At 49.0% G+C, this 19,540-nt stretch overlaps 1 protein-coding gene across 2 annotated transcripts; it reads left to right on the top strand.

Annotated features, from left to right (window-relative positions):
* The first annotated feature begins 3,816 nt into the window (after positions 1 to 3,816).
* NRIP3 (nuclear receptor interacting protein 3) lies at positions 3,817 to 16,698 on the top strand. Of its 2 annotated transcripts, none has more exons than XM_030949932.1 (7): positions 3,817 to 4,061; positions 10,743 to 10,910; positions 12,092 to 12,174; positions 14,608 to 14,747; positions 15,096 to 15,148; positions 15,242 to 15,339; positions 16,628 to 16,698. In XM_030949932.1, the coding sequence occupies exons 1-7, from the start codon at positions 3,888 to 3,890 to the stop codon at positions 16,638 to 16,640; spliced, it is 729 nt and encodes a 242-aa protein (XP_030805792.1). In that variant the 5' UTR covers positions 3,817 to 3,887; the 3' UTR covers positions 16,641 to 16,698. The 2 variants fall into 2 exon arrangements, with proteins under 2 accessions (XP_030805792.1, XP_030805793.1); XM_030949933.1 differs by having other exon boundaries at positions 15,099 to 15,148.
* Positions 16,699 to 19,540: the final 2,842 nt, after the last annotated feature.

Here is a 19,540-nt window from a genome sequence, read left to right on the forward strand (position 1 = left end):
CTGTTTGTGCAGTGTGAAGTGACGCGCCCTGGTTTAGCCTTAACAAGATCCCTCCTATATACTTAATGACCTGAATGTAAAATTTATGGCTTGGAATGCCCCAGCAGCAGAGGAAGCCTTCAGCACACAAGCTGCCTTTTGCAGGGCAGGAGAAGTGAAATCCCCTGAGGTTTGGGAAGTCTGAGTGATGTAGTTATGGTTGGCACTTTGAATATATGTGTAGACTACTTCAAAATAAATATTTGCAGTTCAACTCTAACATACATCTGGGAGGGTGAGAACTAGCATGTATTAATGTTTCTTCAAATTAATAATTTTGAAAATTTTACACTGAAATAATTTTGCTGTTGCACATAATAAACAGAGGTTGGTGGGGAGAAAATCACCTGCCCTCTATGCACACCGTTTCCTCCTGTTTTGCAGGGAACCAGCCCTTCTCATGTTTCAGCCTCTTTAAAGAAGAAAAAATAAAGGTAAGGGAGTTCTTGCAAGACTTGCCATTTTAATCTCTTGTTTTGACATTTGCAGCTTTTGTGTTGCTGAAACTCTCATTCACCTGCTGCCTCTGGGTATGAAGAGAACCAGACAGGTAAATTCACTTCAGTCTCCCGGGGGAAGCTGTGCAAGGTCTGATTCCTCCCCCAGTGTCATCTGTGCCTCTGCTTTGTGCTTGATGCCACCAGCTCAGGCCCTGCACAGAACACACTCAGGGGAAGGAGGCTGGAGTTGCACCCAGGAGAGATGCCCTGGGAATAGCTGTGTCCATGGAATTCCTGTGATGGGGCCCAGACCCCAGCCCAGGAGGTTCTTTCCCTTGGTCAGCACTGGAAACACAGAGGGTGAGTGTGGAGCTACTGGACAAAATGGGTTACATTGCTCAGGAACCTCACCCTGACTCTACCTTTGTATGTTAGAGGATTTCTCCAGCTCTATCCATAGTCTTTGTCTAGCTACAAGTGATAATCGAGTAGCTCAGTAAATCTTTCTGGAATTTTGTATCCAATGTTTTTAGAAAAGACTGGTATGTAGTCTCCAAATTATTCCAGTTATTATTAACTGACCCTTACTAATGCACTGATGGACAGAAAGCTTATTTTAATGCATCAATTATTGTGATTTCATTTTCTTAAGCTCTTCACAGTCTTTTCTCTGGAAATGAATTCTCTCAATTTTTTTCTTTGTGCTGAGTAACTTATTCCTTTCAGACCTACTGCCTGCTTCTGTTTCTATTAAATTATACCGCTCTCTCCTTTCTTCAGAGTTTTCTGGGGCATCTCTGCATTTCTTCAGGATGTGGCAACTACTAACAAATCACTTCTTTTTAGGGAAAGATGAGAAATCAAAGAAAAGGAGGAAAAAAAAAAAAAAAGGACCGACCCAGTTCCTGCGTTGCCTGCTGCTTTCCCCTTCACTGGGAGGCAGGAAAGAGCAAGGAAAGTGGGTTTGTCCCTTGGAGCTTTTCTTGAGTAAGGGACAGTGGTCACACACAGCCTTGTCTCCGGTGAGAGGATGGGAATTTTTCTGAAACGTGCCCCTATTTAGATACATTGTATGGCAAGGGGGAGAAATACCTCCAGCTAATCTGTGCAAACAAATGATTTAACCACTTAACGAGCTTAACCCCTGAGCTGTCCAAACTGAGCCCTTCCTCCAGTGTAGATCCTGCACCATTTGAGCAGATGATTTACTGCTTCTTCCCCTTTCCTTTTTCTCAGGATTAAAAACCAAGAGAGGAATTAGGCTTTTATCTCGTTTGTTACTCTCGAGCATTGAGCAGATTTTCCTCAGAGCTGTTGGCACAAAGTGCTTTTGTAACATAGAGCAGAAGTGAAACTGCAGGGCTCAGACAAAATGCTGAATGGAAACACAGGCTGCAACCCTGGAGCTGCACTGTGAGGAAGCTTTTCATGCCCCACCTGTGCTTGCAGCTTTACTCTTTGTGAAATAAGCCAGAGCTGACTGGGCATTTGTTAATACATTGGGCAGAGTGCTGCTACTTCATGAAGGTTTTATACTAAAAATTGCCTCCTGGTTTCAGTGTCAACTCTTTTGCTTCCTCCTTGGCTTCGGGAGAGCGTGGATGCAGTCGTATATCTTTGTTTAATCAGCTGGAAAAGTACCAAATAGCTCCCAAGGTGAAAAATAAGGTGCTTTTATCCTCCTGGCCCTGTGTGCCAGAGTGGAGCAATGGTCCTGTCACGTAATGAGCTGAGTCAGCATAGGGAATACAAATTACATCCCCCTTCAGACTGTCAGCCCTGTTATCCTTCTGCAGGCTGACACTTTCACTGAGCTGGGCTGGTTCGTGTGTCGTGGCCTTTCTGTGAGGCTGTGCAACAATGTGCTTGGGCTTTATGGCATTCTGACTCATCAGCTGATTTTTTCTCTCCTCTCTCCCAGGTCACATGAGAAGGGGCTGAACATACATGGTCTGTCCTGGCTGCAGAACTCAGACGCGCAAGTTTACCCACTTAAAGGGGGTTGCTGCTCTGGCATCATCATTCCCCACTCTGTGCCAGCCCCCCTGCCCAGGCCAGGAGCAGGAGCTCCAGGGTGCCAGTGGTGCCTTGGTGAGCAGAAAGTGTGAGCCCAAGCTCTGTTGGTGGGGGAGAGCCAAGGAGAATCAGTGCCCCAGCTCTGGAAGTGTCCTACAAGTCTGACTTGGCATAAATCCTGGGCTAAGCTCTGCTTTTCTTGTGCTTTGCCTAGCACATCAAAGGTCTCTCTCAGTTTAACAAGAACCAAGCCCATGGGGAGTGTTTACAGACCTGTACTGTCTCTCTGAGGCAGAGCTGCATTTTTTCTGCACCTAGTCCATGCAACGAATGACTTGGAAAGCAGAAAGTTCAGGGAAGCACCTGCTGCCCTCACCTGCTGTTGCAGCGAATGAAACCCAAGTGTGCTATGAATCCTGATAAGAAAATTACCTTCTGTAACTATTACGTTAATCAGTCTCTATAGTATGAAACTCTAATGTGTATTAGTTCATATTGTACACTGCAATGGAAAGAGGTATAAGCATTTTACTGGAGACTTTGTTCATGCTTAAATGAACAAGTTAAAGGACAGGCCAGCCCCAGAAAAAGGGACTTTGCTTCTTGGAAGCCTAGAGCTGCCCATGAAGAATAAAGGACACCTCTAGACAGCCAAGGTAATGCCAGCATCCTCTAACACATCTCCCAGTTTTGTCTGGGATCAGAAGTAAATACAGCAAGACTGGCTCCAGCAACAGCTGGGTCATTAGGCAAACAGCACAAAAGCTGTAAAACCATAGCTGCTTTGTTCTGATTAACAATCACTGGTGTGGGTGCTGGTGATTAGTCACATTGCGCTCTACCCGGACACTCGATGGCTACAGAAACCCTGTGTAAAACCACATGTAAGGTGCCCCGGTTTGGCTGGGACAACTTTTGAGGCAGTTTTCCTGGGTGCTTGAGAGGACAGTGATGATCCAGACTGCTGCTGGCCGTGCTGTGTGTGATGAGCCCGGGGGCACCCCGGGCACAAGGCACCAACCCTCCCCATGGCCAGCGGGGCTGCATCCCCCGGCCCGGGGTGCAGCTCTCGCAGCTCGGGGCTCCGCTGCTCTGCGCTGCTCTCCGCTGTCCCTGCGGGCTCCGGGAGCCGCGCACTGCCCGCGGCCAGCCCTGCCAGCGGGGAGGGAGGGCGGGGATGTGTTGTTACCGCGTGTGTTATCCCCGGGAGCGGCCCAGCTCCCCCCGCCGGTGCCGCGCTCTGCGCAGCCCTCGGGCCGCGCTACCTGCGCTCGCTCCCCGCGTCACCGTGCCCGGCATATAAAGCGCGGGCGGCCGCGCATCCCCACATCCCCAGCGCTGCTCCCGGGACGCGCAGCTCCGCATCCCCCCAGCTCCGCCGAGGCAGCAGAGATGTTTTATTCGGGCATCCTGACAGAGCCGAGCAGGAAAGAAGTGGAGATAAGGGAAGCGGCGTCTCTCCGCCAGCAGAGGAGGATGAAGCAGGCGGTTCAGTTCATCCACAAGGATTCTGCGGATCTGCTCCCTCTGGACGGGCTGAAGAAGCTGGGCACGTCGAAGGATACTGTAAGGCTCTATTGTGTTTATTGGAAGGGGACTTAAGGAGCTGGTCGGGCAGTGTCTGTGTCTTTCTTCACGCTGTTTTTCTTTAGGAGAAGTTGGTTGCGTGTGGGAGCTGATTGTAAAAAATTGGACTTTAGGTATGTAAAAAGAAGGAGGTAGAAATATGATGGTAGTTATAGCATGTCAATGGAAGGGAGTAGAAATGTGATGGTAGTTATAACCACAGCTGTTTTCTTCTACTAAGTACTTTTAGATGCCTGACATTCAGAGTTAATGGCATTTAATTTTTTTTTAATTATTTTTTTAACTTTTGCAAGAAAATGGCATTCTGTTTGCAGTACAGAATTCCTCTCTGGGTCAGAGTAAGTCAAAGTGGCTTCATACAATGCATAGGTACACACACATGTTGGCCTGTGATCTATAGATACACACAACACACAGTCATAGAGATTCAGTGAAGTATAGTCACAAGTATTTCAAAATATAAAACTCTCAAGATCACATTTCAATAAAGGCCAATGCATATATGGGTTTTTTTAAACCAAGGAGACATAGTTTTAGGTTTAAAATATTTACATATGCTGTGATCTATGTGATCCTGTACTTGGTGTTATTCACCATGTCTGGGGGCTGGAGAGCATTTCTAAATACTGTGCAAATGTTTCAGCTTTCTCTACTGGGAAAGGATACCCCAATGGAACATCAAAAGTTCTGACATAAGGAGTAAAATTTAGAAAACATATCTACCAGGGAAAGCCCCTTTAGGTATTTTTGCCCAAGTGTTGAAAATATCTTGCACCTTGTAAAACAGTATTTTCTTTTTTTTTCCTATGCTTGATATGGGTTTTATTGAAAACCAAAGTAAAAATATTTATTTTTAGTGTTTTGTTTTGTCAGAGCCTTCCTGCTCAGCTGGGTTAGGCTTGGCTCTGCCTGCCTGAGACAAGTGGAGTGAGTAGGCTGTTCTCTGCAGTGCACATGGAGGTAATTTTTTTTGATATCCCAAGGGTTTTGCAATTGCAGGAAGTGAAGCTCCTGTCCAGGGAAAGGCCCAGAAAGAGCTTTCCTGGTCACCAGTGAATTGCAGCTCTCCAGCCGGGAGTTGAAATGCTTTTCAGGGCGGGATGGCTTTATTGCTGTTTTCAGCAGACTCTAAATGACATTTTGTGGCTCTGTGACCCCCAGTGAGCGGGACTGAGTCCCTGACGTGGGTTCTGCTCTGCCCAGGTAAGAATCAACAGGTAGCAGGAGCCAGGGGCACTGAGCACTGAAGTCCCTGCCCTGCAGAGTGAGGACCAGGTTTGTACCAGCACCAGGGGCAGGGCAGGGGCTCCTTGACACCACCTTGGGCACAGAAATGTCCCTCGAGGTGTCCTCCCTGCTCCTGTGCATGGCTGCAGCACCATCCCTGCTGCACCCACAGCCCCTGCAAGGAGGATCTGCCCAGGGGGCTCTCTCCAGGGATGTGTCAAAGCCCTGGGGAGGGCCACAGCTCCCAGAGCCCTCCAAGAACAAAAAGAAAGAGCAATGTGGCAGAGGTGAGATGCCCACAGGGCTGGGGTGAGACCCCAGCTGGTCTGGGCCACCCCACTGCAAAATGCCAGAATGCCTCTTGTCCCCATGCCACCGTGGGGGCGCTGGCACATGTGGCCAGGGCTCCCTTGGCCACAGCCTGCTGCCCCATGCGGTGTGCAGGGACCCCCAAAGTGAGAGCACTGGCACTGGACTGTTCCCACAGCCTGTGAATTTCAGACGTGTGCCCCTGGGGTGTGTTGCAGTGAAGTGATGCTGCCACACTCACCCCTCACACAGCCAGGGTGGGAAAGGGCACTGCTGAGAGGACAGACACACTGTGTGTCCCCACTGCTGTGGCTGCCTGGATGTCACAAGGGCTGTCCCCAGGAGGAGTGGGAGATTGTGCATCTCTGAGACCAGAGACCCTACAAAATATGGGACTTCACTTTGGCGTGGCCCCAGATTGAGAGGCCCATGCCCAGAGGGACTGAGCTGCATGATCAGGAGGCCCAGGGCACCAGAGCTCTTGGCCCAAGGTGTTTGCATGGCCTCCTTGAGGATGGCTGTGCCTGTCCCCACAGAGCAGAGGTTCCTGTGCTGGAGCTGCGCGGCAGCCGCGGTGCCGCCGGGGCTCGGGGGCTCCTGGCGTTATTAATGCAGGGCTTCCCCTGGGGCTTTTCCAGCAGCCTTGGCAGGAGCAGAGCTGAGGGAACAGCTCCTCAGAGATGGCGACAGGTGGTGAGAACAGATCCTGTCTGTCACTGTGGCAGCTGGCACTGCAGTTTTGGGGACAAATCCCCTTCCTTGTGGCCCTGGTGCGGGGGTTCTGCGCGCAGTGAAGCTGCAGCAGGTCAGCAGGGTGGGTGTGCTGGCATTCCCTGTCTGTGTGCCATCACTCGGCTCTCCTGGTGATGCTGTGCACAGGCAGGTTTGGTACATGCTTCTTGTGATCATCCATTTCAATGCTCTCATCATTCCCAGTGAATTACTCTGGCTCAGACAGAACTCCAGCTCCTCACTCCCTTTATGTACTGCCCTCTGTCCAGTATGAGACCAAGCCATAGCAAAGCATACACTGAGTTTGGCAAATGCTATGCTGGATGTAGAGAACAGAAATGGCTTTGTTTTGATGACTCTTCCCTCTGTTGGACTCTTTCCCGAAGCCCCAAAGCTGGGAGGAGATTGTCTTTAGCTGGGATGGGGCTTCCTGACAGGGTAACCATGGCCCCCTTCCCATGCTGGCTCTTGCAGCTCCTCTGACACTTGTCCCCTGCCCCCAGAGCCACCAGACCAGTTTGGAGCAGCTTTGTCTGGAGCAGTCCCTCATCATTTGACAACCTGGGAAGCAGAGTTATAAATAGCAACAAAAGCAGCAACAGCAACAAAAGCATTTCCCGTTTCCATCCTGCCCTCAGACCTCCCCTGGGCACCTCAGCACAACCCTGGGTGCCCCATGGCCCCAGCCCCAGCTCCCCACAGCTGGGGCAGCACTGGATGGACTGCAGCATGTTCAGGTGTCCCCACTCCCTGCTGTGCATGCCCAGAGTTTGGTGTGTCTTGCCTGAAATGCAGAAATCTGTGATGCTGTGTGCTCTGCCTGGCCCAGAGAGCTGGCTGCTGCCTGGGCACACAGGGGGACAGCTCTGTCCCCCCTCATCACCCTACGAGAGGGGCTGACAGCACAGGATGCTGTCAGGGACATGTGAGTTTGGGTGAAGAGAGAGAGGAATTGATTATTTCTTGGGATTAGCTCTGTTGATGCATTAAAACTCTTTTTTCCCTTCCCCTCTACTGTCTAGGTACAGAAGAAAGGGCAAACCTCCTGAGATGGGTTTGTGGAGGAGGGGAGCTGGTGTCTTCCCTGACTTTCTCCTCTACCTCAGTGGAATTGTTGATGGATCCTGTTATCCCCAGATCTAGAAGCCAAATAGAGGGAAACCTGCCAGAGAAATGAATACTGCAAGCTGCAGCAATGCACTTGCTTACAAATCACAGAGGAACAAAGCTGGGCAGAATTACTTGTGCTTTTGTCAGACAATGAGGTAAATAAGGTCAGCATTAGATGGTGTCTCCCCTCGCTTCTTTTGGTTTTCATGGTGACATTTTTAGGGGATCACAGCTTTTTGCAAATATTGGGGTTGGAAATGGACCCATCTCATGAAAAAAATCCTGATTTGTATTTATGTAGTGCTGAATGATAAAAGGAAAACTTATTTTCTTGCTCACACAATGAAATGTAACATTCTATACTTTTATAAAACTTTCAACAGTTTTTTGCAATACAAAGGAATATTGTGCCAGGTGATCTGGGTTCCTTCAAACACTGCCAGGCCCACACTGGAGGGAGAACACAGCTGCCTTCCCCACTGCTGTCAGGAGGAGGTTTTCTTCCTCTCCCTCCCTCCCAGACATGGTCTGCTTGCAGTTTGCCAGCAAAATGTGCATTTGCAAATGTCCCCTGGCACGTTATCCATTTACCAAGTACGTATCCATCACTTGAGTCATGTCCGTGACTAACATCCCTCACTCTGGTGCACACAAGAGTCAAGGGAAATCCAAGTTAAAGCAAACTAATTAATAGCCTGAGACAGGCTGGTGCTGCAGGGAACCTTTTCAGCCCCCTTCTGCCAGATTATTGCTGTATTGGAGCACAACATAAGGAAGATTTGTCTCCCTAGAGGCAGAATTTGCTGTGGTTTTCAGAAGGGCAAGTGTCAACAAAAGACAATCCCATTTGTGCTGGTAACTTGTGACTGCTGAGTGATGGATTTGTTCCTTTTGGTGATGGATCCCATGTAAGATTCAGAAAAACCAGGGCTTGAGAAAATCCATATATGTTACTGATTAACAATCCGTAGGAGAACTTGTAGTTAAAAAAATGGGTTGAATTCAATGGTAGATGACAGTTAAAATAGCAGTGAGGAGTGTGGTGGAGTGTGACAGTGTTCACAGGGGTCCCAGGATGAGGGAAGAGACAAGCATCTGACTCCATGTTTCAGAAGGCTTGATTTATTATTTTATTATATATATTACATTAAAACTATACTAAAAGAATAGAAGAAAGGATTTCATCAGAAGGCTAGCTAAGAATAGAATAGGAAAGAATGATAAAAGGCTTGTGGCTTGGACTCTCTGTCCAAGCCAGCTGGGCTGTGATTGGCCATTAATTAGAAACATCCACATGAGACCAATCACAGATCCACCTGTTGCATTCCACAGCAGCAGATAATCATTGTTTAAATTTTGTTCCTGAGGCCTCTCAGCTGCTCAGGAGGAAAAATCCTAAGGAAAGGATTTTTCATAAAACATGTCTGTGACAGTGGAGATGGAGGCCAGGCAGATCAGAAGAGCACCCAGGCTGTCCTGGCTGATGGCATTCAGGAATTTCTCTTGGTGCTGCCTGCATGGGGCTGGGCACAAGGAGGTGCCCCTTGTGTGACAGGCTGTCTTCTGGCCAGCTGGGTGAACCTCATCCATTTTTTTCTAAGCTCTCCTATATTTTCTTTTGTTGTTTTTGAATGATGTGAAGAATTAGTGTTCTGAGCTGCAGTCAAACCTAAAGGGTGAAAAGGACATCCCATCTGCTGTCAGAAAGCCCTGGCCTGCATTTTTGCTCTGGTGAGGAGCGCTGGAGGTGATCACAGCGATCACAGTGCTGACTGTGCACCTACAGCTTCTGCCTCACACAAGGGAGCCCTCGCTTCCAAACTGATCTGCTTGTCCCCCCACACAGAGCCCAGTACCAGTGCAGCCAGTGCCTGCCTTTAGTGCAGTTAAGTGATGCTGGTTTCTGCTCTTTGGTCTCCCTGGGAAGGCAGCACCATGTCAGAGCTGATTCCTGCCCATCAGGAGTTGCTGCTCAGACTCAGGACGTGCTCTGTGGTGGGTTGGTCAGACACAGCACCTGCAGCCCCAAATGGCCATGGGATTTTATTTCAAGCAGCAGAAAGCAGGAGGGTGGAAAGTGGGGACACAAGGAGCTGCCATGTCCCAGTGCCCACTGGTGCTGTGCAGCTGCCCCAGCCCCTCAGTCTGGTCCAGCTCCGCTGCCCGCGCTGCGCCCAAGCGCGATCTGCAGCGCCAGCGTGGCTGCAGTTATTTTAGGAGGATGCCAGGTTGCATCAGACTTCTGGAAGTGCTGTTATTTAACATGCTGTGCGCAAGGGCGGGCACTGGCAACTTGGGGAGTCATGGCCCAAGGTTTTCAAAGTTATCCTGACTCTGATATTCCCTTCCTGAATGAGGTTTTCTGGTTCTGATGTCTCTGCAGGCACACAGGCATGTTTAACATCAATGCAAACATTCAGGGATAAGCCAGTAAAAATGTCTCACCATGGAGAAATTAAAATCAGAAGGAAAGGCATTAATGGGGAGGGCAGATTAGCCGGGCAGAGAAATGAGCAGATCATCAGGCAGAGTCATTTCACCTCCAGCAGAGTGTGTGCATCCATCTGAGATGAACATTAAACATAAAGAGGCTTTTGGGAAAGAGGTTGGAGGAGATCTTGAGAGGCAACATGCTTCTCCCAGAGCAAATGGAAATAACAGAGAAAGAGAGAAATGCTGGGAGTTCTGGGAGAATACCTACCTGCCTCAGATGAGTTACCTCTTTCCTTCCTTTCCCTTTCCTCTTGTGGTATGGCACTCAGGATTGGTCCCATTTAGCCACCCTTAGCAGCTGAATAAAAGTACAGGGGAAACAGGCACAGAGGGCTATTCTTCATACTAAGGTGGTGAATATAATTGGAAAGGTAATTTGTTATATCCTAATTTTTCACATCACTATGGAATTCCCTTCATCAAGAGATGAAGGCAGCTATGGTTGAAACACCAGCTTGAAAAGGCTGGATTTGTTTGGATTCCTCTATGCAATGAAACCTTTAATTTGAGTTTGGTAAAAGAAAGGCATCCCTCCAAGGTCTCAAAGGTTAATAGTTTGAAAGTATTATTCCCTTTGCAAAACAAAGTTCTTTTCAGTCAAAGACAGGTAAGCCAGAACTAGCTGGGAAGAACAGCTGTAGTCTGGGAAGTAGGGAGAGTGAGATTTTAGACCTACTTCCCATGACAGCAGTGCTGGCCATGGGCACCACAGGCAGTCTGGTGACAAAGAGCACTGTGTGGCTTTCCTGTGACTTCACCCTGCTCTTCTGTGTGTGCTCTCCCTCATAGCAACCACATAACATCCTGCAGAAGCGCCTGATGGAGACAAACTTATCCAAGTTCCGAGGCAGCCGGGCTCCAAAGGATCTCTCATCAGAGGCCAACAAGCTGAACCAAACCAAGCTGGGCAGCTCAGGGAAAACTGAGGATGAAGAGCTCATAGTGGTGAGCTGCCAGGTAATAGTCCCTCCACAGCCTTTTGTGGGTTATTTTCCTGCAGATTTTATTTCCAACAGTCTCAGGCTGTGCTCTTGTTCTCCATGTTTCCCAGCCAGGTTTGTCACAGCTCTGGGGATACACTCCCTCTGCAGCTCCAGGCTGCTGTGGCAGAGATGCCCGCCTGGGAATCACAGGGAAAACTGGTGTGATGGGTGTCTTCCCTTGCACATCAGGGCAGAGGGGATAGCTAAGCTGGGGCAGCATGCTGAAATGCTGGGGTATAATTATCCATGGCAAATCCTTGTGTTCACAGCCTGCTTGTTTTCCTCAAGTGCCATCCCTCTTTTCTTTGCCCAAGGGCAATTTCACATTTCTCTTCCTTAGCCCCATGCTCATTTGTATTTCCCACTCTCTACAGTATTCCCCCCTGCCTGGGTTGCCCCATCTGCTCTCTGCAGGGGCAAATTGTGGAAACCCAGGGCACCAGGAATATTTCTGTCTGCTCTGGGTTCGCTGACCCCCAGGGGGAGCACTGACTTTGACCCTCATTCATGGAGAAAGTTTCCTAGACTTCAAGATAGACTAGAATCCACAAAAGTGTGAAATAGATTATAGAGAGTAGTGTAGGCGTACCACTTGGTGAGAAATTTAGGTTTTGGGATTTTCAGTGTGTTGTGGATGGAAGCAAGATGGAAGGCACAGGGTGTCATCCTGGGTTTCTTCTTCATGCTTCTTCCTCCTTCTTCATGGGTTTGGGTGGCATTTTGTAATTGGGCAGAAAAGTCTGCATTGTGAGCTCTTTGGGATCAGTTATTGGGTTAAAAGGGAAAATAATCCAGGTGTCAGTTCTTAATTGGATAGTTTAGTCTTAAAAGACCTTGGAACAAGAGATTGTTGGCCATTTTGCACTTTGCTCAGGAAAAGCTGCCCAACTCACTGTAGTGAGACTGTTTGACTGATAAGAAATAATCAACACCTGAGTCCAAACATGAACTACTGTCTCAAGTACCTTCAATGCAGATCCAGAGAAACTGATAGAAATGAGCCAGAGAGGGCTCAGGACCTCATGTGCATCTGAGAGTGCAGGGGAGCAGGGATGATCTGGCATGAGGAGACTTCATGGGCACCAGAGCTCCTGGACCCTCTGGTGCTCATCCTGCATCCCACACATCATTTCCCATCTCCTCTTGCTCTTGCAGTGTGCGGGGAAGGAGCTGAAGGCCGTGGTGGACACCGGCTCACAACACAACCTCATGTCATCTGCCTGCCTGGACAGGCTAGGGTAAATATCCTGGGTTTCTGTTCGGCAGGAGCAGGGCACCTGGCAGCACTGGCAGTGTCTTGGGGCTGGGGCTCTGCCCTTGTCAGTGATGGTCATTCTGGGAGGGCTGGGCAAGCCCCTGACCCTCCTGTCACAACCAAACGCTGTCCCAGTCTTAAATGGCAGGGAGGTGGAACAGAACAGGGAGCCACCCTCTTCACCTCTGAGGGAATCCCTTCAGAGGGCTGGATGTATTCATATTTTTTCATTGCCTGCTTGTCACTCAGTGCCTCACAAAACAGCTGAACCTTCCCCAGCCTTCTGTGTCCCCAGGGCAGCCCAGCCCAGCTCTGCAGGCTCCTGTGGCAGGGCAGGGACCTGGCTGCTGGACATGACCCCAGGCTGCTGGCCCACTAATGTATTTACATTTTCCTATGTAAAGAAGCTGTGTGCATGCATGTTCTCAGAACTGGGCGTCTGATGCTGCTCCCAGTTACTTATTTCTCCTGGTTAAAGGAAAAGGGAATGTATTTATGGATTATTAGAGGTGACTGATAGACATTTGCAGCAAAACTCTGTCATCTCTGAGGAACGGGACCAGGCATCAGCTCACTGGATATCAAGGAGGTTTTGGCACTTTATTCCCATGGAGTCATTGCTTTTTGCAGCTAACTTGCAGTAATTATGAAAAAAAAAGAAAATTACCCCTCCTCACTGAGCACTACTGCACAGCCCTGACTGAATGGTGCCTGTTCCTGTCCTAACATTAATTACTTCTTTGCACAACAGTGCTTAGTGACTAGAAGGTGGCTGTGCTTAATCCAACCTGTGGAGCAGCTCAGGCAAGCTTAGGATGGCCACAGGATGGCATTTGGAGGGATTTCCTGCTCTGGGGCAGTTCCTCTGCTCCCTGTGTTTGTTACATGTTTTTTTACAAGCTAAGAACTCCCAGTGCAGCTCTTGCAGCCCTGCCCTGCTGCAGCAGCCCTGCCCTTCAAAGAGCACTGAAGAGAGGCCAGAGCCTGTTTCTGCTGCCCAGGTCTCAGGGCACCTGGTGTCTCAAAGCAGCACTCGTGTGTCTGATGCTCAGGCTCAATTCCTCCCTTCTTTTTCAGTTTTTTTTGTGTCTTGTCATGATGCCAGTCATTCTCTCCCCCTCACCCTTAGGAAAGCAGGAATAAGCTCACAGCTTCCCAGTAGGAGAAATCCCCTGTGGAGCTGTGGGAGGAGCAGGAGGCAGCCAAGGAACTCATGAACTTCTCATTGATGTGTTCCTGCTGATTTTTAAGGCCACGCTCCCAGAAAGCAGCAGAGGGGATCCAGCTCCTTTTCCCTGCTACCCCTCACCTGTGTTAAATGGTGTGGGCAATGTCCACCTCAGTCCTGGAGCCTGTGAGGGGGCTGGCCCCCAGGACAGACAGACAGACACACACAAGCACTGCTGCAATGCGGCTCAGCAGAAAGGCACCTCAAATAGCTGAAACTTGATCTGGCTTTTATCTGAGGGAGAGATCTGCACCTCAAACAGCCTTTCCATCAGATTCTAGTTCAGTTTAAAAGAGAAACTGAAGCTAAATATTTAATTAGTATTGTCAGACTGCTTCAAAGGGTATAGATAGAAACTGTACCTGAGGTATCTCTGACATCCTTTTTTCTTTTCTTTGGGCTGAATGTGATTGATCTGTCCCCATTTCCTCAGAACAAAGCCTGCAGCAGCACCTAACAAAATGTTAACAAACATGGATTGGGCCACCCTGGATGTGAGACATCTTTGGCATGGAGAAAAGGGGACTCAGGGGGTGCCTTATTACTCTCTACAGCTCCCCAAAAGGAGGCTCAAGTGAGGTAATGAGTGACAGCACCAGAGGAAATGGTTTCAGGTTGTGCCATGTGAGGCTTAGTTTGGGTATCAGGAAAAATTTCTTCCCTGCAAGGGTGGTCAGGCCTTGGAAGAAGCTGCACAGTGAAGTGGCGGCATCACCATGCCTGGAAGTGTTAAGAATTTGTGTGGGTGTGCCATCTGGGGACACAGCTGGACTTGATGACCTTAGAGGTCTGTTCCAGCCTGAGCATTTCTATGATTCCATGGGGACACAGTGTCAGCTCCACTCGTGGAAGCTGGAGTGAACAGACCCCTCCTTACACCCACACTGCAATAGAAGCAATTCTGTATTCCCTGAGTCTCAGAAAATGTAGGAAAAAGATTCCTCTGTAAAAGCCAAAGTGCAGCACAGAGCTGGGCTTGGGCAGCACTGTGGGTCATGCTGAGGTCTGCTGGCTGCCTGCAGAGCACCCACACAGAACCTGCCAGGGAAGCAGCTTTCCAACAGCAGCGTGGTGAATGAGCAAGCTAAGAGCACTTCAGGTGTAAGCACCCTCCAAACACCATTTGCTCCTTGCTGGAACAGCCCAGCCATGGCCATTTGATGTTAGGAGTGTTTTCAATGCCCACAGGTTAAAGGAGCATCTCAAAGCACTCCCTGTGGAAGAGGAGATGGTTTCCTTGCCAAACAAGGTGAAAGCCATTGGGCAGATCGAGGCTCTGTCGCTCACGGTGGGAGCGGTCCCCGTGGAGTGCGCTGCCCTCGTCGTGGGTGAGTGCACAACCCTCTGCTCCTCCTCCCTGGGCTGGGCTCTGCTTCCTCTCACCCCAGCAGGACAAACAGAGCTTTAGGAAGATGTTAAAATTCAAATAGAGTCAGTTCTTGTTTGGGTCCCCAAAGGGAAGGGGGAGGATGTGTTCACAAGCTTGACTTTGCCATGCAGATGGAGCAACCACTTGCAGGCACATCTGCCTGCCCTCCTGTTCTCCTTTGAGTCAGTCCCTTTATAAACAGGGTTTTGCTTAGCACAGCAACCACGAAGGAAGGATGGAGTCACTGACAAAAAGCCCAGGAGGGCATTTTGAATGTATAAATCTGAAATGTCCTGTTTTTTTTCAGAAGACAATGACCAACCCTTTTCCTTTGGGCTGCAGACACTGAAGTCTCTGAAGGTAGGAGTTTTCCAGCAGGATACTGATGGGGGGAGCTGGGACCAGTCTAACTTGCAGTTTTCCCTCTTACCTAAAGACATTTATTCTCTCCAGTGTGTCATAAACATGGAGAAGCACCACCTGGTTCTGGGGCAGATGGACAGGGAAGAAATCCCATTTGTGGGCGTTGACAGTGCTGAGGCAGGAGAGCAGTAAGTAGTCTGGGCAGGTGAGCTGCACGTGCATCCCTGAGCCTGCTGGCAGTGCCCCGTGGCAGGGCCACCCAGAGCTGCCAGACCCTTTGCTGGAGGTGAGTGAGAGGTCAATGGCCCTGACAGAAACTGTTTGCATCAGCTCATCAAATTTTGAAATGGAGTCCTGATTTTTTGGCAGCCTTTGTCAGCTTTTACTGCTTTTTTCTCCTAGTAAACACTGTGCATCAAAGCAAGTGTCTGACAAGACATGCACAGGGGAATGCCTTAGGAAATGTACTTTTTGGAGGTCACCAAAAAGACTCCTTGAGGCTGCTTTGACAGCATTCACAAACAAATCTTTGTCTGGAAAATATTTATGAAGCAAGGCCAACAAACCCACATGAATGTTTGAGAGATCCTGCCTGCAGATAACGGTGCTGCCACTTCTCCCCCATTACCCCAGCAGCCCCCTTGCCAGCTCCTCCCGGTGTCCCAGATTTTTCCAGCCTTATCTCACTAAAGAAAGATAAATATGTGCTGTAATATTTAAATGTGCGTAGCTGTGGTGGCTGGCTCTGCAGGCAAGCAGGCAGGGCAAACCCCCACTCCCAGGCACTGCATGGGGTGCTGTGAATAGGAGATGCTTCACTGATTGCTGCCTGACTCACCAAACCGGCGGGCACCGGGTGCCTGACAGGGCGTTTGCACTTCGGTGCCTCGGTAGGCAGCGCTTGTGGCTGCTCAGCAACCTAAAAAACCTTTGCTCACTGCTTAAGAAAGTGTCTGGTGGGTGATGTAGGTCAGCATCTTCCTTAGCTGCCTGTCGCGACCAGCCCCGGGGTTTGGGATGTCCTGCAGCCCCGTGCAGCTCACACCTGCCGTGCTGGGAGCTGCCGGGCTCCAGGAGCCTCGTAGGGAGCGGGGGAGGAGCGCCCCTCCCTCTGCTGATTGTGTCCACGGGGAGAGCAGCAGGGATGTAGGGGCTGGTCCATGTCAGGAGCAGAGCTCAGGTGTCCCTGCTCCGTGTCCAGGTCACCCCCCTGGCGTGTGGCCGGGACAGCTGCTGGCCCTGGGACAGCGTGTGAGCCCAGGGACGCCAGGCACACACCGGGAGGGAGCCAGGCAGGAGCACAGCCTGGGCTCCCTGCCTCCTGTGCAACACAGATGGACAGACACAGCGTGGCTCTGTCACCACTGCACTGACAAATTATTTCTTAGAACTGCTTTCAAGGCCAAATTATGCTGCTTCCCTCACCCCCCATGAAAAGCACCTGCTTTACTAAATGTCTTTTCCTTCTTGTTTCAGTTTGGAGGCATAAAGAGAAATTGAAACACCATCCCCACGCAGGAGCTTGATATCAAAGAAATCCTGTGCAGCTGTTCCAGATGAAACAGCAACGTGCTGCTTTGAAAACGTTTGTACTAGGCTACAGCTTGAGTAGAGCTAAATGAAATCCTGTTTGTAGCCAGTAATTTAGAGATGTTGTCATGTTTATCTATGGGTTTTGAGAAACAAACATGTGCTTATTTTCTGGACTTTTCTATATAATGTCCTCTTTATTACAAACAGTTGGGAAAACCTTATGAATTTCTTCTGATGAGAAAAATACTTTTTATAGTGGCCTCGTATGAGTAATTGTACTTAGCTGTGATTAGAGGCTATCAGAATGAGATTTTTATTAATGATTTTTCCAGGGGCTAAGCATTTATATTCACTTAATTGATATTGCCACATTCAAATGGCCATTACCAGGAAGTTACTCAGAGTAAAATAACAATGTTAATACCACCTAGGAATTATAGCTCATCCTCTTAGCATAGTATTGTTGCCATGTAATTAGGGATGCAACTGCTGGCTTGATGACAAAGAACAATTGTGGAATTATTAATGGGTTACAGGCTTCTCTGCAGAAGCACAGGAACAGGGCCTGGGAGGGCTCCCAGGGTGATCTCCCAGCATGGGGCTGGCACCAGTGCTGGGGCTCCAAACCCTCTGAGCAGGGATCCTCTGGGCAAGTCTTGGCTGCTTTCCTGTGGGGGTAGTCAAGTAAATCAATCATTACACCAGGCCAAAAATCAACAAATGAGCACAGAAGTGTGTTGTCTGGAAAGATGCAATGCCCTTGGCTGCCCCTGCCACCAGGACCTGTGCCTCTCCCTGCCCAGCCAACCCCCAGCCTGAAGCCCCTGCAGTGCCCAGGCCATGGCTGGTGCAGGTTATTGACCCCAGCTGCACTTCAGTGCTGCTGCCAGAAATGCCATGTTTTTTATACCTGTCTACAAACCACTTGGGTTCCTAAGTGCAACCCTTGATGACCCTCAGGGGAGGTGGGAGTTTTTGCCAGGCCAAGCACTTTATTTGGTGTCAGTGTCCTGGAGCAGCGGGGCTGCTGCTTCCCGTGCCACATGGTATTGCCTGGGGGAGCCTGGCCTCACACAAACGCAGCTTTTTATGTTTTCACAACCTGTTGGGAATGAATCGCTGTCATCTGCTGAAGAGGCATCTCTAAAATTCAGAATAATCTCCTTGTGATGTTGTGCATCTGCTCATGGCCAGTCCTGCTGCAGCTGGATCCTTAAGGGATGCAGTTGTGCTGCTCCAGTTGCTCTGGCTTTCCAAAAGCGCTTTGGCCCCGCATCAGCCGCGAGCACCGCCAGCATTCCCGCTTCAGAATCCTCTTGATGGTTCTGGCTGAGGATCAGAAAGTTTTGTCATCTCATGGCCTTTGGCAGCCAGGCTCCTGCCAGCTGATCCAGTGTGTGCCCACCCTGCCATCCCATGCCTGCCAGAGCATCTCAGCTGGAGCTTTATCTCCTGCAGTGGGTTTGAACCTCTTTTCGATATTGGGTATATCCAGCAAACCTGAACTATCTGTATTTTGAGCTATTTTCTATTTTGGTGATAAGTTTCAGTGCTTTCTCTACATACAGTATTTTATATAACGCAGCTATAAATATAAATATATATATATTTACAGGGTTGGGCTGCCCAGGGTAGTCCCACTGATGTGTTGTAGAAATATTTCACTAAATATGAAATATATTTGATTATTTTATATGCTATGAGTTTGGTATTTTGGTACTTTTTTTCTTTCTGTGCATATTACTGTGCTAAATGTCAAATTAAATCTAAATAAAGTTACACCATTATCACTGTTTATTTGCTTGTGTGCTAGATAGGCTGTTTTTTATTTTGTTTTCAGTGCATGTCTCTGTTAAGAAAAAGGTTTGTTTCATTCTTAGGTCTGTTGGGGCTCTACAGTGCTTTTGGAAAAGCTGTTGGGAATTGCCATTGAACTGAGAGAGAGTGGCAGTTGGGATGAATTAACCAGGGCAGGCTAAATGGCACACAGCACTTGGGCTGAAAGGTGAGCACTTGAAATCCCAACCTTCTGTGGCCGTGGCTCTCCCTCCCGAGGGAGGAATGAGGTCTATGAGATCTTGCTGTTTCCAGGTTTAGCCTTAGGACAGCTGTTTTGGTGTTTATGTTGTGTTCAGTTAACTTACAGGATGGATATGAGAGTCCTTTGCAAACTCTGGAAAGCTGGGAAAAGAAAGTACATGAGAGGTGAGGCGTGAGTGCCACAGCTATGTGACCACAGGCAGAAGTCAGGGTCTTCCCCAAAGCTTTGAGTCTGGATTTGGGCACTCTTGTCTCTGCCTGGATGGGCTTTAGGATGCTTTAGCAGTTGTTGAGCTCTGTCTTACTGATGAGAAATGATCCCTTCCCCTACTCCAAGTCCCACAGCAACAACTTTTGGTGGAGCAGCAATACTCCACACCCAGTGAAATTGGTTCTCCTCAATGCTGGGATGGCATTTTCTCTGAACATGGAAAGAAACCATGCTCCAGCAATAAAATGGAGAAAAAAATGAGAAGAATCAATGTACAGGCAAAAATAATGTCTCATGCTTCCTGGAGCTGCTACAGGATTCTAGATTTATTCGTGGTGCTAAAAAGCAGAGTCCCAGCACACACAAATAGAAAATCAATGGGCAAAATTCCATCCCTTCTGCACAATGGGGCTAGCCCTGGAGCTGGGGCCCTCCAGAGGTGGCTCCTGTGAACAGGATAAGACAGGACAGCTGCTATGGGAGACAGGCATTCACCTCAGTCTAATGAGATTATGGAATAGGGGAGGTAACATCAGATCTCTGTGTCAAGCACTTGCATGGTCACAGGGGTAAATGGCACAGCAGCTGAGCATTGCAGAGTAGCT

This window comes from Camarhynchus parvulus, chromosome 5, assembly GCF_901933205.1.
Source record: "Camarhynchus parvulus chromosome 5, STF_HiC, whole genome shotgun sequence".
In the NCBI taxonomy this organism is placed as follows: domain Eukaryota; kingdom Metazoa; phylum Chordata; class Aves; order Passeriformes; family Thraupidae; genus Camarhynchus; species Camarhynchus parvulus.